General features: G+C 42.5%; 1 protein-coding gene and 1 long non-coding RNA gene across 4 annotated transcripts in view; one reads left to right on the top strand and one right to left on the bottom strand.

Annotated features, from left to right (window-relative positions):
• The window catches only part of NTRK2 (neurotrophic receptor tyrosine kinase 2), a 327,349-nt gene extending 318,805 nt beyond the window's left edge, over window positions 1-8,544 (top strand). For all 3 annotated transcript variants that reach the window (XM_038526948.1, XM_038526949.1, XM_038526952.1), the window contains 2 exons: window positions 5,730-5,888; window positions 6,735-8,544. In XM_038526948.1, coding sequence (XP_038382876.1) covers window positions 5,730-5,888; window positions 6,735-6,920 — 345 coding nt within the window. In that variant the 3' untranslated portion in view covers window positions 6,921-8,544. The remainder of the gene's footprint in view (window positions 1-5,729; window positions 5,889-6,734) is intronic.
• On the bottom strand, window positions 1,923-20,445 carry LOC119870817. Its single transcript, XR_005354049.1, has 3 exons — window positions 20,312-20,445; window positions 16,264-16,572; window positions 1,923-1,941 (listed from the first exon to the last, which is right to left on the bottom strand). It is a non-coding gene; the product is annotated as an uncharacterized LOC119870817 (long non-coding RNA).
• Window positions 20,446-26,588: the final 6,143 nt, after the last annotated feature.

Raw genomic sequence — 26,588 nt, 5'->3', positions numbered from 1 at the left:
ATTCAAGGAAAGGGAGCAAGAATGAACCTGGAAGAGGCCATGCTGAGAAGCATGGTGGCAATAGAAGAAAAGAAGGGGAGGGGAGGGGAAATAAGAGAAGATGATGAGGGAACAAGGAGGATGGTAGATGCATCTTATGTTCAGCCCAATGGAAGGAGGAGAGCTAAGCTTGTCACCTCCTCTACTATCTCCCAATACACCACGAATATAGATTGTACATTCCTTATTAAATTGTACCAGCAATAAAGATGCTTTGTTTAGTTGTAAAAATGAGAAAGAACCTAAGCTCCTGGTGTGAAGAGTGGTAGGAGAGAGAGCTGTCTTCATTATTGGTCACCAGGTCATATCTACACTTGCTCAGCAAGTGCCAAGATTTCCCTAAATCCTAATTTTCCAATGTGGAATAATAAATAATACTGTTTGTTAAGCCATGGGGAAATTTTCACAATTTACAACCTAGTGACCAAAGAGTATATGTCTAACGAGTGCTCCATGGGTAAGAAATAATTGTTGTTGAACTGATTAGATATGTTCATTTTGATTTAAAAATAGTAAAAGCACTGATTTCTAACACAAAACAATTTTACCAATGGCCTTTTAGTATTTTCTTCAGGATTTATTGTCTTAAACACCTTTAACACAGGTATATTTAAAAGATGCTCAGGTTTAGGTATTGTAACTAGAGCATAGTGGTTACTTTTCGATTAACCAGATCATCCTATCAAAATTATGAGATATCAGGGAAACATTAAGAGATTGAACAATTATTTTCTTGATATGCTTTAAAAACAAGATCCATTATTTTCCATAACTTGATTTATTTTAGGCACTATGGAATTTCTTTTGACCACAGGCCTCAGACATTATTCTGATTCGCTTCACTGACTTAAGCAAGTTGCGATGATTAGGGGCCAAGATGGGCATCAGTCCTTCTCTTTTTCACTCTTTTACTTCCTCCATTTTTCTTTTGAGATTTATTTGTTTTAGAGAGAGGGAAGGGGGAAACAGCAAGTGGGGGGGGAGGGGCAGAGGGAGAGAATCTTAAGAAACTCCACACTGAGCCCAGAGTCCCACACAGGATTCAGTCCCATGATTTATGAGATCATGACTTGAGCTGAAACCAAGAGTCAGACACTCAACCAACTGAGTCACCCAGATGGCCTACTTTAACTTTCTTCTTTAATTTACCCTTCTTCTCAGGCCTCAGAGGATATGATATGCTAATCAATATATGCAGAATAGTCCTCCGTATTATGCATTATAGCATCTTTCTAGACTTCCTCCACAAATCAAATAGTTTCAGGTCTGCACCATAGCCTCCCCCATCTATTTCATAGATGGCAAACCAAGGAAGGGATGAGATTCTCCAGAAGACTCAGGGAGCTTTCATATTCCATGTGAACCACAGTGTTTTTGGTTGAATTTTAAGAAGTTATGAATTTCATTAAATGGTTTTTATTTGTAGCACCAAATAGATGAGCCAGTTTCCATCCATTTAATTTAAGGTTGGTTCTGTAATTTCAAGGTTATGGGAGGTTAGATAGGAGATAGTGAACACTGATATCTGAATGAACATGTTGAGAATTTCTCTCCAAATATCAGCACTCGTAAGAAACCCACTCAAAGACATGATGTGCTTACCAACCAACGCCGTCATGCCTGGCCATACATAAATGAGAAGCACCCATCTTTCTTGAAGCATGTGATCTGTTAGCAAAAGAAGGGGAGTCCCTGTTGTGTTGTCAGAGCTGTGCTGAGGGGTACCAGACTGTCTTTGGAGAAACTGAACCAGGTCAGGATAGAGAGTTCTTTGAAATGGTGCAATTTGAGTTTGTCTTCAGGAGATCTTTGGAGAGTAGGTAGAAAGGAAAGCAGATCAAACATCCAAGAGGCATGAGTAGGTCCGGCCTGGGTGAAGCGCCACACAACTGGGCCTGGGGGCTGAACACAGGGCCTGTGTTAGAGATTGCAGAAGCCAGACACACAGAGTGACCCATGAGAACCAGTACGAGATGTCCGGTGGGCAGACATTATCGTGTGCCCTTACGTAAGCTACTTAAACTCTCTGGAATTTGGGTGCATTATTTGCAATATGAAGGCAAATCAGTGTCTATCCCTGAGGACAACTACTGGGTTCAGGTGGAAATTCTTTGAGTGGAAATCCTTTGTAAAAGTGAATGACTCTGTGCTGATGGATGGTTATGGTGGCCAAGCGGTGGTGCGCGATTACAGAACCACTGTGTTTTGTGCTAAAAATAATCAAAAGCTGGTCTAACCTGACATATTTTACCAGTATGCCAGACCTGAAAAGACTTAGCTGAGCTAGTTAATAGCATAGTAGGTACTAGAACCTCAGTGTCTTGGGTCAAGAAAAATAAAAATCTCAGGTCACAATCAATCCCCCAGCTACCTGGATTTCCCATCTGGCATCATTTCAGTCTGGTGAGTTCGGTGACGAGCATGCACCTGACCTGCCCGGATCATTGGAAAGCCTCACCCGGCACTCAAAGCGGCACTTCTGACTCCCCGTGTCATACTTGGGATGGCATTCCATCTCACAAATATTGAAGCCAGGGTGTGAGGGCAAGTTGCCAGGTGGCACAATGCAAAATAAATGCCTCATTGTGTTTGTTGCCACGCAGTATGTGGCTTTGTGAAGTCCAAAAGCTATCCAGTTGCTGTGACTGGAATGTGACAGTAATTTGTAACAACGGTGACTCTATTCCCCCCACTTCTTGGTCTACTTTTGTGACATGCTCCAAAATCCTGAGAAAGGCCTGCAAAAGAAATGTTCAGAAATGTTCTAAATGGGTTTAGAAAACTTGTGAACCCTGTCTGAACTTTTATTAGAGTCTCCCACCACTCACCCGTTTGACATCAGAACAAGGAAAGCATTATTTATAACAGCGTGTGTGAAATCCCAGAAGGGACTCTTGAAAGAATTAACGTGAAAAATGTGTCCCAAAGAGACTGCAAGCATAAAACAAATGATCAGATGGGAAAACATGTAAATCAAAATTGGAATCTTTTTTTTTCTCCCTTAAAGGAAACAGGAGCTTTTTCTTTGGCCATTAGCAACACAAGACGGAGAAACCAGGAGAATCAGCGCCATAATCAGAGGAGCCCCAGAGCAGTTGTCACTACAAAGCGAGGCATAGGGGAGAGGCGTGTGCATTGGCTCTTCGTAATGTCTCCAGAATGGAGGAGATAAGATAGTAAAGGTTACAGGGAAGGAAGAGACACCTTAGATGCATTAGTGTGCTGGAATTTATAAAGCACTTCCCCAAATATTGTATATTTGACTGTTTATATCCCTGGGAGGCATAAATTATTATTTACATTTCATAGCTGGAGCAACTAGTGAAGGACACCCAACTAGGAAATAGTGCTCTGGAACCCAGTTTCTAACATCTCGAATTAAGTGTTGTCTATGGCATTACCAGTGTAAATACACAGGAATGTAGAAAGCATGGTATCTTGCTAGGTTAACACATCCCACACTGTGTTTTTAGCTGTCTGATTCTAGACGTATGGAAGCAATTCTCTGTCTCTCCCCCTCTCCCCACAAACACACATTCAAGTTAGTTTAATTCACTAAGTTAAATAAAATTAAATCTTTTTTTTTTCTTTTACCACCAAATTCCCGAAACACTTTAAGAAGACTGTATCATGACTCTCCAAGAAGCAAGACAAGTTACAGGTTACAGCGTATTTGACATGTCTGACCTAGGAACTTTTGTGGGGAGCTGCTCTTGGTATTGTGAGGGCCCAGGATCCAAAAGATTACCACATGTTTGTCCATAACATCCTACTTCTCTTTTTATCCTTCAAAGACCAACTATATATTGATCATAAATCTGGATTCTGATTGCAATATTCCCATAAAATAAATATGTGTTTTTCACTAAAACCCTGCACAGAGCCCTCTCACTCCATGAGAGTCTGCACCATGTAGCTCCCTGCATGCCACAAAGCTTCTCCTTGGTGCTGGTATGTGGGTCGCCAACACCTGAGACTAATCATTCCCACCTCGGTGCCCTGAGTGCTTGTGAGTCTCTGGAAACATTGGGAACTCCTTGTGTATTGGCAGATTTCCTTTCCCAAAGTCCTGGGCACATGAGGTTCCAGGGTTGGGAGCTCAGCAAGCCAGCAGCACCAATGGCTGCACTGACATGGTCACCAGTGTCCTTTCTGGTTCGTCAATGCCTGTGTCACACAGGTTGTAATATAAATATCAACCCTGATGGTAAGTATTGACATCACCTTCATGCATGTCCAGGCAGATCCGTGAAGGAAATCTGTGCCCATAGAACAGTGATCACCTGTCACAACATGGTGAGAAGCCAGTAAAGAAATTAAAAGCTGACTGAAGGCAATCCACCTCTACTTAGTGTTTGAGCTTTGGGTGTGTTCAAAGCTGAACAGTAAAGATATGGGGGCACCTTTCCCTTGTCCCAGGAATCTATTTCCCTATTGTCAAATTTGGAATCCTTGTACAGAGAACAATGGAGGGAAAAACCCACAAAACACTCTCCTCCTTTGATGCTCAAGCTTTCTCTGATGCTAAGAGCATTATCAGAAATCGTCAAGCATATTAGACATCTCTGACACTCGCAGGTCTTTGGGCTCAGTAATTGAGCAGCATTTTTCAGGCACCGTTAGCCCATTTCTTTCCTTTAATGAGTCAGAAATGGATGTTGATGATTGTAGCTGGGCAGAAACTCAATGTGGCATCAGTGTAAGAACAGAGGGGCTCATGAATGGTCTGAGTCCTGCTGTCTGTGTGCTCATCTGCCGCTGCAGTGTGTCTCAGCTGGTAGCACGAAAACCGGAACTCACCACCCATCGGGCTACTATGCAGAAATGTCATCGTGGTTTTGAAATCAGGCAGCACCGATCAGCTGCAAACCTAAACATGAAGTTCTTAACTTTTGTCCAGGAAGTCCGAAATCATAAATAAGTGTCCTTGTCAAACAAAGTACCCTATGCCTATGCTAAGGCTCTTGCCATCTAATGCCTCAGCCTTACTGTGTTTACTCAAATGAACTTTCCCCAAACTGTATTTATTCATTTTTGTGCACTAGCTTAATTGTAGTAGAGGCAAGTCCTTAGCTCAAGGTCCAAAAACCTGACTGCTTTGTGTCCATAGCAACCTAAATCTCAGTCGCTTGTAAAATGGGAGTAATCATGTCTGCCCTGCCCATGGCCACATTATGTGAGGGTATTTGAGGCACCACTGTGCACTCATCCTAAGACTTTAAGTGAAGGAAGTTCTGGCCTTGCTAAGAAAGTAGTCACTTGGTGGGTCATTTTGGACACAGCTTCCTACTTCTTTCCTAGTTGGAGTGATCTTGTTATTTAGAAGACTGAGTCACCTTCATACCAGAAAGCACGTGTGTGTGTGCGTGCGTGTGTGTGTGTGTTATCCAGGATGAACATCCACCTGTTGTATTCTCTGCTCTATTTTGTTTTGAGAAAGAAAGAATAGCAAAAAATATGAAAAAAAATATTTTGACCATTCTTTGCCCTCTCTGTTACTTGTTTCTTACAAAGAAATGGTATTTCCTGTATTTATAAATTAATACATTCTAAAATTAAAATTAATAAATACAAATAAAGGAAAGGGAAAAAGTCCCCCCCCCCCCATTTACAGTATACACTTTTCTCCCTGGTGATGGGAACTTTGTTTTTGGGTGACTGATGCCTGCTGTTCACCCCTGCTCTACCAGGTCGGTGGCCACACAATGCTGCCCATTCGCTGGATGCCTCCAGAGAGCATCATGTACAGGAAGTTCACCACAGAAAGTGATGTCTGGAGCCTGGGAGTCGTGTTATGGGAGATCTTCACGTACGGCAAACAGCCCTGGTACCAGCTGTCCAACAACGAGGTACGCTGTGGGCTGGGTGAGACCCCCCAAAGGCTGGTGTCAAGAAGTGTCCCTCGGCTAGAGGCCAGGAGACAAAGTTTTGTGGCTTTGTTGGGAGCAGCACCTCCCATGTGGCCTCTCTGTACCTAAAATGTCATGGCCAAAGTATAGTCACTCGCTGAATTGAAGCATTCTAGAGAAAGAAAAGCTGTTGCTGGCACACCTGGGATTTGCCAGTGATGAGGCTGAAAATCACTTGTGCTGCTCATCTGGTAGATTAATAGCAGATGTGGCACTCTCACACCTTCAGAGTCCAGCTAGTAGTATTCCAATAAGGTTTCAAGTCTCTCTCTATTTCTTTTTTTTTTTTTGCACATCTCACTAGAACATTCTAGTGTTTTATTTTCATATTTCAATTCTTTTGCAACTACATCTATATTTGAGCAAAGCTTCTTGGTCAGGCACCTCACATTTTCTTCAGGCTTTATCTGAAGAAGTCTTTTATCCCAACTCCACTCATTTCTACAGCTTGGAGTTGCCTCAGCACCTTGACATGAAAGTTCCAGGCTCCATCTCAGGCCAATAAGGCTAAAATCCATTGGAATTACAGTGTGAGGTCTGGAAGCATCCCACAGAGAGAAAACATTTCTCCATCAGTTTGGTGACCTCAGTGTGCCTAGAAAAAGAGACATAAACCAATGAAATTAACCATGATTTACCGACCCATAATAATTGCTCTCTTCCTCCAGAAAAAAGTGAACACTGAGTGGGTTTCTTTAGAGCAGCCCTCTCCTTGCGATAACATTTGCTTTATCTGCTTTGTTTTTCTTCTTGGCTGATTCTGTCTTCTATCTCCATCCTGTTCAGGTGATAGAATGCATCACGCAGGGCCGAGTCTTGCAGCGACCTAGAACGTGCCCCCAGGAGGTCTATGAGTTGATGCTGGGGTGCTGGCAGCGGGAGCCCCATATGAGGAAAAACATCAAGGGTATCCACACCCTCCTTCAGAACTTGGCCAAGGCATCTCCAGTCTACCTGGATATTCTAGGCTAGGGCCCCTTTTCCCAGATCGATCCTTCCCAAAGCACCTCCTCAGATCGGCCGAGAGGATGAACGTCTTTTAGCTGCCGCTGGATGCCATCAATCTGCTGTTCTTCACTCCGACAGTATTAACAACAAAGACACCGAGAGGCTTTCAGAGGGAAGCCATGTGCACTTCTCCATCCGTAGACACAGTATGGACTTCTTTTGGCATTGTCTCTTTCTCTCTTTCCATCTCCCTTGGTTTCTTCCCTAGTTTTTGTTCTTTTTTTCTCTTGTCTTTTTTTTTTTTTTTTCTTTTTGGTCTTCCTTGCTTCATAGTCCTTTCCCTTTCTTTTGAATCAATCTGGCTTCTGCATTACTATTAACTCTGCATAGACAAAGGCCTTAACAACCCTAATTTGTTATATCAGCAGACACTCCAGTTTGCCCACCACAACTAACAATGCCTTGTTGTATTCCTGCCTTTGATGTGGATGAAAAAAAGGGAAAACAAATATTTGACTTAAACTTTGTCACTTCTGCTGTACAGACATCGAGAGTTTCTATGGATTCACTTCTATTTATTTATTATTATTACTGTTCTTATTGGTTTTGGATGGCTTAAGCCTGTGTATGAAACAGGAAAACTTGTGCTTAATATGGGAAGCCTTTATCTATGGGAGATTAAAACCAGAGAGAAAGAAGATTTATTATAAACCACAGTATGGGAGGAACAAAGACAACCATTGGGATCAGCTGGCGTCGGTCCCTACTTAGGAAAAACCCAGCGATTGTTAGCTGGGAGGAATGTATTCGGCACCTTCCCCTGAGGAGCTTTCTGAGGAGTAAAAAGACTGTTGAACTCTGTGCCATGGACTATTCTTTTCCCATCACCAGAAACACTAGAGTGTAGTTGAGAGAAAAGATGGCTTCCATGAGACGCAAGATGGTGCATCACACGTCGGGACAGTCTTGTCTTTGCAGGTCACGGTGATAGCACTGGTTTGTTTTTCCAAGTGTTGTCCACTGAACCTTTGTCGAGTTCAGCTGAAAATGGGTGAATTCTTGTCCAGAGATCATTTCAGGGTCAGGTGGGAAAGCCAAAGACTTGGAAAAGATGGGACAAGCTATAAATTCGGAGGCATTATATTGAACTTTTCAGATAGCACTTCCCTCTGAACCCTGCCCTCCATCCCACCTGTCCTTTAAACTGTGCAAGCAAAATTGTGCATGGTCTTCGTCGATTAATACCTTGTGTGCAGAAACTACCGCTCCAGACGTCGTGCCCCTGATATGTAGAGCAGATCCATAAGAGGTATAACTTCTATAATTAGGGGAAGCTAATGGAGTTCATTAGCTGAGTATAAATGTCTCTGGGTCATATGGTGGTGATGGGTTTTATGGAAGCCTAGATGTCCTCATCTGCATCAACTGGACTGTAGGACTGTTGGGAAGGGCAAACTCAGTCCCCGAGGGGCAAAGAAACCTCACCCTGGGGACATCACATGCAATGATGTCCAGTGTGCACAGGCCAAGGTCTGGGTGTGGGCTCTGGTTGGGAGAGTGGTTTCATTCCAAGTGCACTCCATTGTCAGTATGTTCTTTGTTGTTTTTTTTTCCCACTCTATTAAAACAAGTAAAAATTTTTTAAAAATCAGGCACAGCATGCCAATGGGGAGCTATGCCCAGACCGAGCTTTGGAGGTGTGCTTCTGGGTATAGTCGTGGGTTTTGCGAAAAAAGGTTGTAAATTTAAATAGAAATTTACAATTATTTGGACGATCTGTTTTACCAAGGAAGAAAAATATTTCTGTTCCTCAAGAAAACTTGCTACCCTCTGTGAGGGGAACTTTGTTAACTTGACATCTTTATAACACAAGCCAGATTGAAAGTGAGTGATTTTAATTCATCTTAGGACATTTTATTTTGTATTTGTTTCTGAAGGTGCAATTGCTCTGTTTCAGTTTTGCTTGCGCCCTTAATTCCCGGAGCACCTTATTTTCCATTCTAGGCTTTGAAAGCCAGTTCTCAAAAAATCAAAAGTGTTGGTTAACAGAGAATGAAAGGAAACGCAGTAGCATCAGCCACCAAGTGAAGGGAGTTGGACAAGACGAACCCTCCAGTCCCTTCGAGTTCTGCGCTGGCCTGTGAGACACGGGACTTGAATTGATTGTTCTCTTTGTCGGTGAAAAAACCCTCCAGAACACACATAAAAACATAATGAAAGCCATATCTCCATGATATATACCTGTACGTATATATCCTATTAAGGACCCATGGTACTGTTAAAACACTGTGGCACTCTGGGAAGCAGTAAAGAAGGGGCAGATTTGTACAAAACTTTTCTAGATTCCATCAGTGATGACCTGAACACCTGAACAGGTTTGTCATTCTGCGTGACCGGCCAGCTGCTTGGGGGCGGGGCGGGGGCGGGGGTGGGGTGGGGGGGGACAAGCTGCAAGTTATTCCTTTTATTCGATAAGAGAGCAAAGGAGGTAAAGACGCTAAGGGATCAAATTCAAGAAGGGCTGCGCAGTTTTAAAGCAAGGATTTATTTAAGGCAAATGAGAAGATGGGAGCATTCTATTCCATTCTGATATTGTTTTCCTTTAAAGGAAAAAAGCAAAAAACAAAAACAAAAAATCTGCTTACCTTCTGACAGGCCCCTCAAGGTCTTGAAATGAAAGGTTCTATGCAAGTGCAAAGTTTTATAGTTATTTATATTGCTGATCATCATCATCATCATCATCATTATTATTATTATTCTGTTGTCTCAATAGTAGGTACTGATTTCAGAGACGTCTCGCATTGAAAGAATACCAGATTGGATGAACCACAGAATAGCTTAAAATAGTTATCACTGTTCCTCTACCATCTCCTCTTCTCATGCTTTTTTGATTTTTAGAAAAGGAACATCCTCGTTCTGAAGTGTACCGATCACAGAATATGGCCTGCTACCAAATTTGTAAAAAACTCCAACAGCAGTAGGGATGAAACTAATTCTCTAGCCCAAGCTCAGTTTGCCACTCATTTCCATTTACAAAGTGTTTCATAGTTTTCCAGCACCTTTCACACCTGTGAGCAAATTATTCCCATTTTTTACAAATGAGGAAATGGAGGCTCGGAGACGTTAAGTGGCATGCTAGAAATCTCCAGGCTTGCTTCTGGCACCAGTGGGATTTGATCTAAGTGTTCTGACTCTGAAGTTCATGATTCTGTCCACTAGAGACTCCCGGATTCAGACAAACAGTCCAAGAAAGCAAGCACGGTGATAAATTCATGAAGCAGGACATGAAGTTGGAAGAACAAAATGAAATACCTGAGATGACAAGCAGCTGAAATATTGTGATATATAATCATGCTTATAGCTTCAGTGAAGTCCTTGTATACTGAACCAGCGTCATAATCAGGCTTATTTAGAAAGCATTTTGAACTATGCTATAGAAGATCATATCAGAATTCACATTATACAGATGTGTTCACATCCACGCTGTGGTATTTTCATGTATTTATATGTGTGTTATAAATACTTGATTTATACATAGACAGACACACAGGCACAGTGTGTCTGTGTGCTTATGTATAAATGTTTAGGCACACAGTAATAGAGATAATTCTAAGTAGGGTGCAGTATGAATAATTTGCTTAAAATCTGCTAAATAACCAAAACTTTTTAATGCCCTATTGCGGTTAGTGCTTCCATTCTCCATGTGGGTAGGACTACATCGCACTTTTCAACTCTGTGCAGTACTGCATGGGTGGAAGACATATTTAAGGTAATGTGCTTCCCAAAACAACTGAATCAAAGCCATCCCACTACATTGAGTCCTTTCCCTGGCTCCTTGCAAAGGAGAATGCAGACTGAAATAGATCTCCTTATGTAAAGGTCCAGGAAAGGAAAATTGATTTTTTTCCATCTTTTTGCACATTTGTATCATGCTCACCTTGTCCCACTGTGACCCCTTTACACTTGTGTTCAGAGTCCAAGCATTCCAGAAGAGAATCAGAATGTCGGGAACCCAGTGTCTCAAAAGTCAGTGGTGAGAAGTCCAAGACCTCACCACAAGGCGAGCGACTCTTAGGAATTTCCGTGTCTGAGTGGGAATGCAAAGCAACAACAGTATAAAATGCTGTCCTTTGCAAAGAGCCATGACAAAAGGATCCCCTGGTCAAGAACAGACTTTTCTTTTTAACCTTTTCTTTTTGCAAATCTTCTATAATGCCAATGGTTTTAAACTGTATATCTAATTAAATAAATGACTCCATACACACACACCCTTAATTCTCTTGCTCTCTCTCTCTCTCCCTCTTTCTCTTTTTCTCCCATTTGAGGATTTTTGTTTCCAATGCTGAGTTCGGTTTGACACATTACAGAAAATGGGGAATGGCTGGTGACCCAATCCTCAAATGGCTAATGAAGGTTAAAGCACTTCCTTCACAGTGTGTAATTGTGGCATGCAGAGACTCCCAGGTTGTGATAGCAAATGTTCTTCTAAAGAATTAGGGTTGGGAGGGATTTGTAGTTAAATATGACAGCACGTGGAAGGCTATTTTCTCATTGTTAGGGCTAGAATGAATCACTGCTGCTCAAGTCAAAGGCTCTTGAATATTCTCAGTTTTTGCATTGTGCCCCCTTTTCCTTCTACTTTTATTTATGTATTTATTTATGTATGTATTTATTTATTTATTCATTCATTCACTTACTTATATATTTTTTTGGCTCCATTCATCACAAACACAAAGCAAAGCAAAAAAATATATATATGTGTGTGTATATGTGTTGCAGGCAAAACACTGTGAAATTCACAACAGCAACCAAGCAACTCTTTTTGCCATCTTAACATACGTCTCAGGAGACGAAATGGAAACACATGGGGATGTCATTCTTTTAGTCTATGCATTCTAGGCCAGGTCCGTGTTTGGTTTTTTTTTTTCCCCCTTTGGTCTGTGCATTAATGAAAAGGATCCTGAGTGAAGGTTGGCTGAACGTTCAATGTAACGGAGCAAGCATAATAAAAGCTACTAATAGCCACATGTTTGGACTGGAAAAAAAAATCAGAGAAAATGAAATGAAATGTATAAAGGCCTACTACATCTTGCAGCTTGTATATCTTACTATTGCTTTAATAATGTATAAAACAACTGGAAATGTTTTAAATACGAGGTCTTTGAATTAAATGTGGATTTTAAATATGTAATCCCTTGACAAATGACCAAATTCTTGTGAAATATTGCTCCCTGCATTCACTGATCATTACCTATCACTTACAAATCTGCCTAGAGATGTGGGACACTCTCTGCATCTGCTTCTGTACATGGAGAGATGTTTGTATATATCCAGGCCATTTACACACACACATTTCAATATCTCTCTGAAGATATATTGCCCTTTAAATTGTGACCTGGTATTTGGAACTCTCTTTTTATTTGCTTTATTTTCTTTTTAATGTGACGTCTCTGTGCTGATACTTACTGGTTCTTGTTTTGCGATCTGTTTTGAGGTCCATTGCTTTACTAAGACCCACTGCATCTTGGCTGATTTCAAAGTGACACCAGAATATCAGTGTTTAAAAAAAAAAAAGTTTTGTTTGTAAATCATGTGACCAGCTTCTCTCAACCTGACATGGAAAGTCTCTTGTACTACAGTGTATTTAATAAAAATGATGTCTTACAATAAATAACATCCTCCAAAAGAGACACTAAAAGTTACATGATGATTACTTTAAAAATGTATAGCATTTTCACAAGGCATGTGTGCTCTTTTTACTGTCTATCTGTCTGGATTTTAATATGGTCACTGCAGATGCGTACAGGGTTCATGAGTTGAAGGCAAAAAGAGTATGTGACCTTTGGAACAAGTTCCCTGGCTGATCCTTCCATAACCTGGCACTTTCAACTTCTATCTCGGATAACTGGAACATCACTGTCCAGTAGAACTTTCTGCAATGGCATACATGTTCTATCTGCACTGTCCAACGTGGCTAGATGGCACTTGAAATGTGGCCAGGGTGACTAAAGAACTGAACTTTACATTTTACTTCATTTTAATTAGTTCACCTGTAAGTAGCCACACGTGGCTCATGGCTACCATGTTGCCCAGCACAGAGGGAGAAGATGGAATCACTGTGATTTCTAGTGGATCAGACCTAAGAAATCTGCCAAGAGACAAGTTGTGTATCATGGTATCCCACGGTAGGGGCATCTTTGAGGATCATAATGGCTCAGGAGCGGTAGCCAAATTAAAAATGCCACATTCTCTTGGCCTCTCAGTTAACCAGTGTTTCCTAAATCAAAAAGGTGAAGGAAAGCAACATACAGGTGACTTGTCGGGGGTCTTGTATCCTGTCTCTGTCTCACCAGCAGGTGGCCCACCCACTCTTCTCCTCAGAATCTCACCGTTGTGTTTTCCAGTGTCTGACCTCTTCCCCTCTACCTCCTGTGAGAGGAAAGGAGACATCTGGGCAACATTCCTGGTGGAGACTTCAGGAACATAAAGTTTGGCAGTGGATTATCCCCAAATCCGACTCCTCAGGAACTTTGCCTCATGAAAGCTCCTCTCTCTGGTGCAGCTAAAGTTTTCCTTGAGTTATAAAAATATGACCAGGTTAACACTATCAGCAAGGACTTGGGGGATTCAAAGCTACGTAAGGAGGGAAACAACTTGTTCAAAAATCCAAATCAGGGATCCCTGGGTGGTGCAGCGGTTTGGTGCCTGCCTTTGGCCCAGGGCGCGATCCTGGAGACCCTGGATCGAATCCCACGTCGGGCTCCCGGTGCATGGAGCCTGCCTCTCTCTCTGCCTGTGTCTCTGCCTCTCTCTCTCTCTCTCTCTGTGAGACTATCATAAATAAATAAAAATTTAAAAAAAAAAAATCCAAATCAGATCGCATGTCCCTGTGGGATGGAGAGACTATCCCACCAGAAGAAACCAGATTGAAGGATGAAAGTTAAACTTACTGGCCAGCTCGAAGCCAGTCTGGACTATTAAAGCTTCACACTTCCACCAGTCCATTTTCTGATAGTCCCATTGTTGGGACAATTACAATGGTATCACTTTAAATTCCAAATCCAAGGTTAAGGTTTCTAGTGCCCTTGTCTGCTTCTTCCTCAAACACACTCCTATAGTTCTCCCTTAAAGATGTGTAATTTCCTATTGAGAGTAACACTTCTGCAGTACTGTGATGAGTAACCTCACGGATGCCTACTGCATGCCACGGTGTAATGTATGTGTGCAAATGCCTGGGGCCGCTGTCACAAATTATCACAAACTGGGTGGCATAACACAATGGATGTTGATTCTTTCATAGTCCTGGAGGCCAGAGCCCTGAGATTGAGGTGTTACCTCCAGGGACTCTAACGGAGAATCTGTTCCTCAACTGGTCCAGCCCCAGAAGTTCGTTGGCCTGTGGCCACCTTGCTCCAATTTCAGCCTTAATAGTCACCTTGCCTCCTCGTCTTCTTGCCTCTCCTCTGTGAGTCTGTCTTACAAGGATATGGGTGACTCCATTGAAGGCCCACCTGCAGAACCAGGGCAAGCTCATTCTCTTGAGATTCTTACATCTTCTCCCTTACGAAGTTACATCCATGGGTTCAGGAGATTACACCATGGGCATATCTTTTTGGAGACCACCATTCAACTACAGAGTATTACCCAACACTTAAATCAACCCTGGGAGGCAGGTACTATTATTATATGCAGTTTACAGATGAGAAACTGAGACACTAAAAGTGAAGAAACCTGCCAGGAAGTTTGATCAAGATCAATTGACCAGTAAATATAGTGCTTACTATTTGTCAGGAAGACAGTCATCTGTTGCTCAAGGGCTCTTACTGCAGGCAATAGGCAGAAATGCAGGCATCTGGCTGGCAAAGGGAAGGCCTGCAGGTGGGCGTTGGGTGGGACATGTGACTTGGTGTTTAGGGTCTGTTTGAAAGTAGCTCAACAGCCCAGTCTTGTGGGACTGAGGTTATTTATCTGTGGGAGCCAATGCCAAGATTCAAGTTTTGAGGAGACTAAAGAGTTTCTAGGAAGTTAAACGTGGGGAGTGAGGAGGTCTTTGGTCATTAGGGACAAGGTGAGCATTTATCCACTAAGCCAAAACCCAGAGTGAAGAGAGCATCACTAGCAAGGTCTTTGGGGTACTTTCTTAGTGCTTCTAATCCTCACCCTCAACCACTCATCGGTCTAGGGGAGGGTGAGCCTGCAGGTGAAGGGAGCCACCTTACAAGATTCTAAGACTTGGGGTGATTTTAGAACTTCTTTTGCAATAAGATCCCTACATATTTAGCCATTTCCCTAATGTCAGGTTCTGTGGTAGGCTCCCATGGTGAGAGCTACATAACAGCTAACAACCCTGTCCCCTACCTCCTGCCATCTACAGGTGGTATTTTAAATGAATGTGCGGTTTAGACCAAACTCATTCAAACAAGCAATAATATATCATTAAGACCACAAGCCTGCTATGTAGGCCAGAAAACTTCCTCTCCCTGTCCTTTCATGGAAACATACCCAAAGGCAGATGCAATGATGTATGAACATCTGGCCTATATCTAGATCAGGTGACAGGGAGGGACAACATAAGACCCAGGAAGCTGCCTTTCTGGCATGAGAAAGCTGGGCTTAAGTGATTCTTTTGTTTCCTTCATGCAGAAAGGGTGACACTTGTATTTACCTGTGATAATTCCTCAATCTTCAGAGGATTTGAGTCATTTCATATACCTACAAAAACCTCTAATGTCGCTTGTACTAATTAACAAAACTTCTCGGTTTGGTAACAATATTTTAAATACCAATTAACTACTCAAGTCATTTCTCACATGGGCACTGCATCTTTATGTCAGTTATAGGATATCTATATGTCCTTATATATGTCACAATATCTAATCACTTCTAGCATAGAGACTGGATATAACTTGAACACACACGTCACATCTATACACGGACTTTAAAGTTAATTGCCATGCAGACAGTATAACCACCTCCTTATGGACAAGCTCAGCCTTTTATCCTAAAGGACATATGGATCTGTAGATACCAACCCAAATGGGGGAAACGCATCTTTCTTCTTTTTCCTTTAAATCAGATTATGTTTGACTAAAGTCCCACAGGGGCAAAGTCAATCTCAACAATTACTGGGTATGTCTCCCTTTCCTAGGGTAAGCCATGGATCTCATGGCTCATTGATACCCAGGAAATATCCTAATTTACTTCTTATCACCATCCAGTGGTGCTGGTGTCAGAGTTGAAGAGCTCTGCGTATAGGATAATACATCAGGCACAGCAGAACCATTCTCCAAAGCCCCACCACCTCCCGGACATCCTATCCACTAGACATTGTGACTATCTACTCTCACAAAACGTCACAAGACTTTACCTCCAAGACTTTAATTTAGCTTTCAGTTTCATTTGGCTTGCGGATATTTTTTTTCTTTTTTCTCATTCTGTTATAATTTATCCAGCATATGTATGTATTCAGAACAAGATGGGAGGCTCTGTGCACCTGTTCAATCTTCCATCTTCCTTGGAAATCTCAAAGCTTTCTTCCTTGAATTGAGATGAGTGTTCTCTTCACATGATCTTATTTTTCTGGCAAGATAAATATTAGAGCAGTTCCTCTCAGATTTTGTTGTGGGTCAGAATCACCTTGGATAACTTTGAAAAATGTAGAAGCTGAAGGCTCACCCTGAAAGAATTAGTTTCCATTAGTCCAAGGTGGGGCAAGAAATGGACATTTTTCCCTCAAAATCCTCTAGGTGTTTCTAATGCTCAGCTAGGGTGGAGGAATATTCGTCTAGGGGATGATAAAGCTTAGCCCCAAAATTTCAACCATCCAAACAAAAAACATCTGGTGATAGACCTGGACTTGACTCGGAGAGAATGGGCCAGACAGAGAAGGGTCTGGAAATTTAGTTCAAGAATGCTAGATGGAGAGCTAGATAGATTTGAAGCAAATCATCAGTATCCAAGAAGTTGAGAAGTGAACTACATGTCCTCTCAGAAAATAAGTTTCTGTAAAGCTTCATGGAAACCATTTATGGCCCAATGCTTAAGGCAATCAGTCAATCAAGCAGTCCTGATGGACTAAAAGTCCGGGGCTCCAGCTCCCTGTTATGCCAGAAGAATGGCTAGTGGTTCTGCAACTATAGGTTCTGATGACGATCATCCTGCTGCTAGCTTGCTACATACTGCAGTCACCAGAAGACCTGGATCCAGCCCATGACCCTGAAAACTGAGCCCACAGGATCAGCTGGAATTGAAGCTCCTCCATATTGCTATTACATGCCAGGCCTAGATCACAGCAGGGGGTGGCACTAGCACTTCCTTTATCATGCAACAGTCCCAAGGTCAGGATTCATCTTCAAGAGTCTACATTCAGTCCTACCAGATTGCTGTGTGCAATTCTGAAGAGTGCTGGGCATCTGAATTGGGAACATACATACCGGATACTGATTTTATCCCCATGAATCTTATCCTAAATCATAATATTCTAGTAGTTCTGCTCTATGTGCTATCCAGCCATTTGATCTTTTTTGTGTGACAATATTGTGATTTTTATTTATCTTTTTTTTTGTCAGCCATTTCCTACATCTAGAATGAACTAGAATAATTCTGCAACATCTTTATGATGATGGTTATTTTTGTTCAGTTCGCCTGACCACAGGACTTTTCTATAGTGGACTTAAAAGAAAAGCATTTGCAAAGTTATGTAATATGTTTTTAGTTTGGAGCGAGGACTTTCTTGGAGACAAATAGCTATTTTCCAGCTTTAGGGTATAGAGATGAATATGGATCAGAATGGTTGTTCAGGACCTCCTATAGCATCACAGATTCAAAGCGTTGGAGGGGCTGCAGAGGGCGATCCTTTGGACATTCTTGCCAGGGGGTCCAGCCCTAGTAAGAGGGAATTTGTTTGAATACATCCTCCTGCCCCCCTCTCCAATCCCCCCACCAAAGTCTATTTGCATTTTACAAAGCTTCCTTAGCAAGTACTTCCTGGTGCTGAACCAACATCTGCCTCCCATGGGCTCAAATCTCCTGGGAGTGCACAGAATAACTCTTATTCATTATTACTTGGCATCCCTTTATGACTGCCTTGTGCTCTTCCTCCCACATCCATCCCCCTACAGAAAACTCTAGAATGCTTGCCAAATACCCAGGAGAAAGGGCAAGGAACCCAGCTCTGCCTGGTAAAGCTAATGCCTAGCCCACAATTCCATGGTTACTCTTTATTCACATCAGCTCATTTTCCCCTACCTGTTCTTCAGGCTTCAAATCTTCTTGACACAAGCAAAAAGTAACTTTAGAAGGGATCAGAGACATTAAAAGTGAGGTGTGTTTCCTCTCCTCTGCTGATAAAACAGACAACAAATAGGGGTCCACAGCCCTTATATCTGAGGGTCATCTAAAATTTCCCCAGATGCTGTTAAAAACAAGGGAAGTAAGGGAATATTGATGTCCTATGGGACAGTGAGACTTGCTGTCTCTGATGTTAGAGAAAAAAAGGGTGAAAGGTATTGCTTATTTGCATGCTCAGGCAAGGGTGGGGGTGTTTGCTAACCTAAAGATAGCCTTAATTTTATTTGTTTTTCCTCAGGAACATCTGCTTGCACAATGATTAGACACTGGCATTCATTAACACAGGAAGTGAAGTGTCTGAGGTTTGTGTCACTGGGAGTGTTCAAGAACAAAATAAGACAGACACTCGGGGGACTGATTTGAGAGCATTTTTCACACTATGCAAAGGTTCACCCTAAGAGAATGTCTAATATTCAGAGGGCACTGTCGTTGAGAACTCAGTCATTTGTGGTAATTGGGAGTCACTCTGCCTGGAATTGTGGGACAGGGTGGACGATGGATGACACTGACCATGTGTATGTGCCATGTGAATGAATACCTAATGAGGGCCTGGTGGCAGCAGTGTCTCAGAAAATGCTTGCTGAATAAATGAATAAATTTCTTAGGCACACAGTGAAAAGAATGCAGAACATTCTGTACACCCTTTCTACATTCCAAAGTACATTTACATATATTATGGCATTTTGCTTCCTAACATTCCCGTGAGATTGGAGCACAGGCTTTCCCCTCCCCCATTCCCCATTTTGCAGATAAGGGTCTGGTCATGGTCCCATAAATTAGGGACAGAGTCAGAACTAGACAGGGAGTTTCCTAATTCTTATAGGATTTTAGAACATTCAATCATCTGTCCAGAGACTTTAAGGAAAATTTCCCAGATTCTTAATTCTCATTTATAAGATCAGGATATGATGACAATATACCCTGAACCCCCTGTCTCTTTCCACCCTGCTCCTTTGGCTCAAAAAATAAAAAGTGATGCTATTAAAAATTAGATTTTTGAACATGTTAAGTATTGTGTGAAAGTGTGACCAGAAGGAAAATAATAAAGTATAAAAGTCAGCTACTTCATTTCTACATCTACTCTTCAAGACTTCCAGTAACAGGGGATCCCTAGGTGGCTCAGCGATTTAGTGCCTGCGTCAGCCCAGGGTGTGATCCTGGAGTCCTGGGATTGAGTTCTGCATTGGGCTCCCTGCATGGAGCCTGCTTCTCCCTCTGCTTGTGTCTCTGCCTCTGTGTGTGTGTGTGTCTCTCATGAATAAATAAATAAAATCTTTAAAAAAAAAAGACTTCCAGTAACAGTCGATTGAATAGATTTTTGAAAAAATGCAAAATACAGGAATCAATTAGATTTTCCCCATTGATTAAAGGGGATTACTGAAGAATTCCACAAAGAAATAATGGATATCATCCTTTGGCTATGCAGAGAAAGTGGGACTAGATATAGACCCAGTAAAGTTGGAGATTGGAAGCAGCTTTTGGGGATACACCAGTTTACCCTGGTCAGACTACAGATGAGAGCCCTGAGACATAGAAGGGTCATGCAGAGTGCTGAGGCTCATCCCCAGGTTTCCTAACTTCCAGAGACCCTCCAGCTATGGCCCTTAGTGTCCTATTGCTTTGACTCCCCTGGAGCTGAAGCATCTGCCTTTTTCTCTTCATCACAGTGGCCTGTGAGCATGTGTGTCCCCAGCACGCCTACTTCTTCCTTCACTCCCTTCCCCCTAAAGCAGGGTTCAAGACCTATAATCAAGCACAATAAGGGTGTATATTTCAGTTTAAATAAAATTAAAAGATTTCTTCTAGCCTTCTGCATCTCAATAGTAAGAACAAGAAACCAAACCACATTACTCCCTAAATTTTAGTTGTCCCCATCAATTTCCAGATTCCACTTAGGAGATCAGTCCTAAGTAACAGGGCTGAGGATGGGAAAGAATCCGGAAAAGCTGTGAACAGCTCCCCATTTCTATCCTCTATGTGGGTCCCTACTCCCCCCACCCAGCTTCCCCCTTGGCTCTTGAAACCCACTGCCCTCTTGGGACACCCTCCGCCCTCCATCATCCTACCTACTGGCTCCGCATCCCTCTCACATCTTTTTAAAGAGATATTTTGGGAAGCAGCACACGCACATCCAGAGACCAATTACTCAATCTCCCAGCAAGTATGGAGATGATGGAAGTATAGCCCTTCCGTCTCCTAGCAACGGCTTGGGGGGGAGGCTGGAAAGCAAGCTGGTTGCCCAGCACCACCCTGCGTAGAAGGCATTTGCGCATTTCGCTTTTGTTGTCTTTGATGGCCATTTCTAAAACTGGCTCTGTATTCTTGGGGGGATTTTAGGCATTTATTCTTTTAAAAGATCTCTGCTGACATCCACAGGTCCTATAATTAACATCTCAAGTCTTCACAGGCCGGAAGTGTTCCGTCACCCCTAAAAATACGGAGGCCCATCTTGGTCTTCCTCCTGTAGCTTATTAGGAATTTGGCCAGTCCTCTACTTCCTCCAAGCTATCTCTCGCCTTTACACATATTCAACCCAGATGTGGACATTCAAGCACTCCTTTCTTTCTTTCTCCCCGCCGCCCCCCGCCCCACCACCACCACCAAATTGTGAACTCTGCCCTCTAGAAAAATAAAAGTCACTGCAGATCTTACTCAGCTTGCCTTTTAACCTAAAATGACCAGCCAAAGCCTATTTCCACACCTGTTGTCCCAATGCCTCCATAGTCTCCAGCTCTGCTCCACCCTCCCCCATAGCAAACAGTCATTGACAAAGGAAATATTTGACAAACTGGAGTAAGAATTGATTAAATGAGGAAGGAAGGCATGAGCTAGCCTGATAGCTGACTCCCCTAACTGGAAATACTCAGGATCCCAAGAGAGAAGGCTGTTGAGTGGAAAGGCAGTTGTTTCTGTTGTTTATGGGAGAAGGATATCTGGGGAAAGAGAAAGAGAGGTAGGATCAGAGAGGGAAGGGAGATCTTCGTTATCAATCAAAGAAAACTGAAAGGCTAAGGGGACTGGGGAGAGCTGCATCTGCTCTAAATTCAGACCCCACATCTGTTATTTCTGACCCACGGGCCCCTCACCTTTGGAAATGCTTAAGAGGGCCAAATCCTCCAGCTAAGGCTTGGAGACAAGTGAGGGCCAATGGGAATGCCAACAACTGAAGTGTGTTTTGGGGCTGGAGTTGGGTTGGGGGCGTCAAAGATCAGGAGGTAAGACATGGAGTGCTTTGTTGCAGGAACACTGATTGAAAGAACAGAAGGTGGCACTAAGCCTGCCCTTCTGTGCTAAGTTTGCAACAACCTCATGGGATGGATAAGATGAGAAGCTGGGGTTCCTAGATAATATTAACAAATTTTATTTCAGCCAAGCAAGAGGTTGTTTTCTCTAAGAAACAGGTAAGTCCCTTCCCTCCTCTACCTGCCTGTGCAGAGGTTTGCTCTTCTTGGAGTCAGTAAGTTTGCACAGATGACACCATTTCTATTGGCTCCCTTCTGGGGCCCATGGCTCACCATATAGAGCCTTGCCAGACTATCCATGTTTAGTCCTTCTGAGCCAGTTCCTGAGAGATTGCAACCATCTCACTTCTAGATAGAATTCATAAGCAATGGTTGAAGTTCTAGTAGAAAAGAAAGAGAAGAAAGACAAGTCCACACTGGCTCTGAATCCCAGGACAAGTTCCATAGAAGGGCCCACCACTGCCCATTGGTACATGAGCTCCTTTCCTTTCCTGGGCTAGCTCAGAAGCTGAACCAAGCCTCAGCTGATGAGCTGAGGGATTCTGAGAAAGGGATGGAAAGTCCAGGGAGAGATGAAGAAGGCAGCGCAGAACCTGCTCACTGCTTGGGTTTATCGGTTATTGCCTAGAAATGAGAAGTTGCGTAGATGTGACAAGACTGCTGTTCCTAAGTGTATTGCAAAGGGAAATCTTTTTGAACAAAAGAATTTTGCTCTTGTGGCTTCTTTGGTGTCCTCATTCCCTGCAGAGATGGACTATGGAAAGTCAGCATAGCTTAGGTACCTATTCCCTGCAGGAACACTGAAACCTGCTAGGTCTACAGAGAAGGGTGAATCCGTCAGACTCTGCCCTGTCTCCCCTTCATATTGGTGTCAAGAGGAACATGAGGCTAGAGCTTTTAGGCTTTCAAGGGCATCCAAGTGCATAGGTGGGAAACAGAATTTCAGTTTGGGGAAGCCCCTCAACTAGGTAAGGGCATCTCAGATCTGTGGACTCAAGGCCAATCTTCTACACCACCCTGACTCTGAAGACTCAACACCAGCTTGTACTTTCCTAAAAACCAGGGATCTGACCCAAAGGCCAAAACACATATTGTCAAGGGTGCTAAGAGACTGTGAAATAGACTTTCTTCTACCATTTTGCTCAGGACCAGGTCGCAGTCCAATAAATCCCATTGGCTGCCTCTCTTATCTCTTAGGAACTTCCCAAGTTTATGTACAGATATACCCAGGAGCAAAGCACAGTCCCCCAAATTGTTATTTCTGAGCCTGTCGAGGTTGATTCTTTATTTTCATCACTTATCTGAAGTTCTGCATGTTCAAGTTCTGCTCTGACACAGGGCTTTGTCAAGAGCCCAGTTACCATGGCAGTGCCTCCAAAATAGAACAAGTCCAACACATATCAATAGACGGTACAATAAATAGAATAAGTACTACTTACAATACATTATTCGTTTCTAGGGGTAGTTATTTGTACAGAGTTGAAAATAACTACACCTCCCCCCTTCATTTAATTAGAGGAAAACAATTCCACAAATCAGAAATGCACGGTGTTTATTTCAGAGCAGAACTGAGTGGCTGTGTGATTAAGAGGCCTGGATGACGGTTGCATTTGCTAGGGGAAACTTCATGCATTAAGGCTGCATTAAGGCATTAAGGCATTCAGATCTCTGAAACACTCTCTCCCAAATCCAACCTATGGTGTGGTTTGTTTGGAGGTGCTAGTTAAGTACAAACTGTAAGTGTGTCACCTAAGAAGCATACCATTTTTCCCAATGGTGGGGTAAGCATTCCTCTCTGTTTTCCCATGGCCACCTTGGTTTGCTCCTGTTGTCCCACAACATCCTCAAGTGTCATTCTTTGGATGAAAACTTATATGAGCACTCTTATTGCAGGTAACCAGGTTGATGAGAGACACTTTGAAAAAATTTCCAAGGCTCACTCTGGAAAAAAGATGCTCATCTTTGCGGTAGATATGTTTGATAGATATTGTATAATTTGAGCTATTTGTAGGTAAATGCATGTCTCAAGGCCTCCAGGATCTAGTACTCTCCCTGGATGGCTCTCTGACTTGGAGTAAGGAATCTTACTGGCAAGAGAAGTCACTGCCTTTGGAATCAGGCCTGGATTCCAGAATCAATGTTGTCTTTTAGTTTGTGAAAGTCACTTAGCTTGGGTTTTATAGATATGTAAAAGTGGGGATATCACTCTCTACTTCAACTGAGTTGCTGTGAAAACTGAATGATGTGTAGGTAGGAGAGCCTAGAGCAATGTCTGGTCTATGATGGAAAATGATTATGTCTTGTTCTTTTTTACCATAATAGCTGTGGCTAGCATGGTAGACTTTCCAGACACAGCCTTGGGAGCCAGTCAGACCTAAAAGTGACAAGACCCTGGGAAAGTTAATAAACCTCTGAGGCTCCCTGCCCTGACTCTCAAAGCTAACCACCATTGAGAACATCTCAGTGTGTTTAGAATAACAGAGATGACAAATACAAGTCACCTGGCATAGATCCTGACACTTTGTAGAAATTGTCACAGGTAATGTTCCCTGGGAGCCAGGCACTGAGATAAAGGTCAGCTGATAAGACGTTTACTAAGGAGTGCCCTGGGGATGAACAGGACACAGAAAAGAAGCAGGAATGGGAATGTGAAAAGGTCTAAGGCTGTCCACTTGACAAGTTGACAGCAAATGGCCACTTTGCCTGCTTAAGGGATGGTGCTGAGTCAAGGACTCATTGGCCCCCATAATGGGCAGAATGGACATTCATCAGTGGTGAGAGCTGGATCAGCCTTGCTAAATTCAAGTATATACTAATGGCCTACGTGTAGTCTTCACATTTGGCACCATGACCATTTCATTTATGTGCCTTTTGTGTCTTTTCTGGGATGGCTGTGGACAGAGGCTGTAGGAGGTGAGTAGATCCAAGCACATTGCCTATTTGGTTTGTGCCTCTTACAGGGGAGAATACTCTAAAGGTGATTAGCATGTTGTGCCACTTAACTAGGTTCAGCCTCTTAGTTTCAAATCCATTCTTTTCTAAATAACTGGCTTTAGAGCAGTTTCAGATTTATAGAATGAGTGTGAAGAGAGTCCAGAGTCTCAAGTCCTACACATTCCTCACCCAGTTTTCCTTATTATTAACATTCTACATTCATAGAGTACATTCATCACAGTTAGTAAATCAATGTTGACAGATTATTTTTTAAAAGATTTATTTATTTATTTATTTATTTATTTATTTATTTATTTATTTATTTATTTTAGAGACAGAAAGAGAAAGAGAGAGAGAGAGTGAGGAGAGGGGCCGATGAGGAAAGGAAAGAATCTCAAGCAGAGTCCCTGCTGAGCATGGAGCCCAACATGGGGCTCGATCCCAGGATCCTGAGATCACAACTTGGGCCAAAACCAAGTCAGACACTTAACCAAACGCTCCTCTCAGACACCCCCCCCAATTTTGATAGATTATCAGCATTGTTTACTCAGATGTTCTCAATTTTTCCCCAGTGTCCTTGTCTGTCCCAGGATCCCATTCAGGACCCCACATTCCATTTACTAGTCATCTCTCCTTAGGCTCCTCTGGTTGTGACAGTTTCTTGGACTTCCCCAGTTTTGCTGATTGAGACGGTTTTGAGGTCAGTTATCATATAGAATATTCCTCAGTTGGGGTTTGTCTGAGGTTTTTATCATGTAGTAATGTGCTTTTGGAAGGAAGACCACAGAGCTATGGGCCATTCTCATCCCATCATTGAAAGAGTTCATGTTGGGATCCCTGGGTGGCGCAGTGGTTTGGCGCCTGCCTTTGGCCCAGGGCGCGATCCTGGAGACCCGGGATCGAATCCCACATCAGGCTCCCGGTGCATGGAGCCTGCTTCTCCCTCTGCCTGTGTCTCTGCCTCTCTCTCTCTCTCTGTGACTATCATAAATAAATAAAATTAAAAAAAAAAAAGAAAGAAAGAAAGAGTTCATGTTATTAGTGTGACTTGTCACCATTGATGCTAATTCTGATAACTTGGCTTGGTATAAGGTTTGTCAGATTCTCCATTGTAAAATTACTCTTTTTTGCCCCTTCATTTGCTATTCTTCATCACCTAGAGGGGGGGAGGAGCAGTAGCTACATAAATCATTTATAGTTCTTTGGCATGGGAGATTTGTCTATTTTCTCCCACTTATTCATTTATTCAATCATTTATTTATATCAGGATGGACTTGTAGATATTTATATTATACTTTGAGCCATAATCCAAAACTACATTATTTATTTTGTTGCTCACATATTCCAGCTCCAGCTATTTGGAACTCTTTTGTTGGCATCTGGATCCCTTTGACATAAACCCCCCTCACTCTGGTGTGTTTTGCTTTTATTTTTGAGCACATTCTCACTTTCAGGCACTGGAGATATTCCAAGCTCATCTTGTATATTTCCTACCCCAGTCCTGAATCAGCCACTTCCCCCAAGGAACCCCAGTTCCTTTTATTAGAGAATAGTGTTGGAGAACCAAGATCTGTGTTCTGGGTATCCTTGTTGCAACTGGGGTGTGTTGGCTTCTGGGCCCTCTCTCTCAGATGACAGATCAAGGAGATATATGTGTGTATACAAACCAGTGCCTCTATGTGTATTTATAAATATTTCCATATGTAACCATGTATATCTATATTGGGCCACACAGGGGTTTGTACTGGTGTCTCCAGTTTTGATCTATTACCAATTGGAAACTTCCAGTATCCTCCCCTTACTTACCTGTAACTTCCCCCACCCACAGTATGAAACCCAGTTCCCATCATTTACTCAATTCAAGTAAATCAATCTAAGTTTACATGTATCGTGGTTTCAGAATTGCTAACCCATACTCTCATGGAAGAAAACCTATTAACTAGAGTATAGTGCTTAGGTACAGTTTCTTTGCCTTTAGTTTTACAGACTCTTACTTGTTCACAAAGTGGCTTAGGTCAATGCATTTTTCCTCTAAGTCCATTTTTTTATCCTGCACTAATACTGAAGCTGGGCCCTATAAACATTTTCCCTTTGCCAACTGGTGTGATTAATCTTTGTTAGTAGAGGGACACTGAAGGAGCATGAAAAGAGGAAGGGGCTTTTCTTG

Source organism: Canis lupus, chromosome 1 (genome assembly GCF_011100685.1).
Source record: "Canis lupus familiaris isolate Mischka breed German Shepherd chromosome 1, alternate assembly UU_Cfam_GSD_1.0, whole genome shotgun sequence".
Classification (NCBI taxonomy): domain Eukaryota; kingdom Metazoa; phylum Chordata; class Mammalia; order Carnivora; family Canidae; genus Canis; species Canis lupus.
Note: the sequence above shows the minus strand (reverse complement) of the source record. Positions and strands in the feature narration are given on the sequence as shown.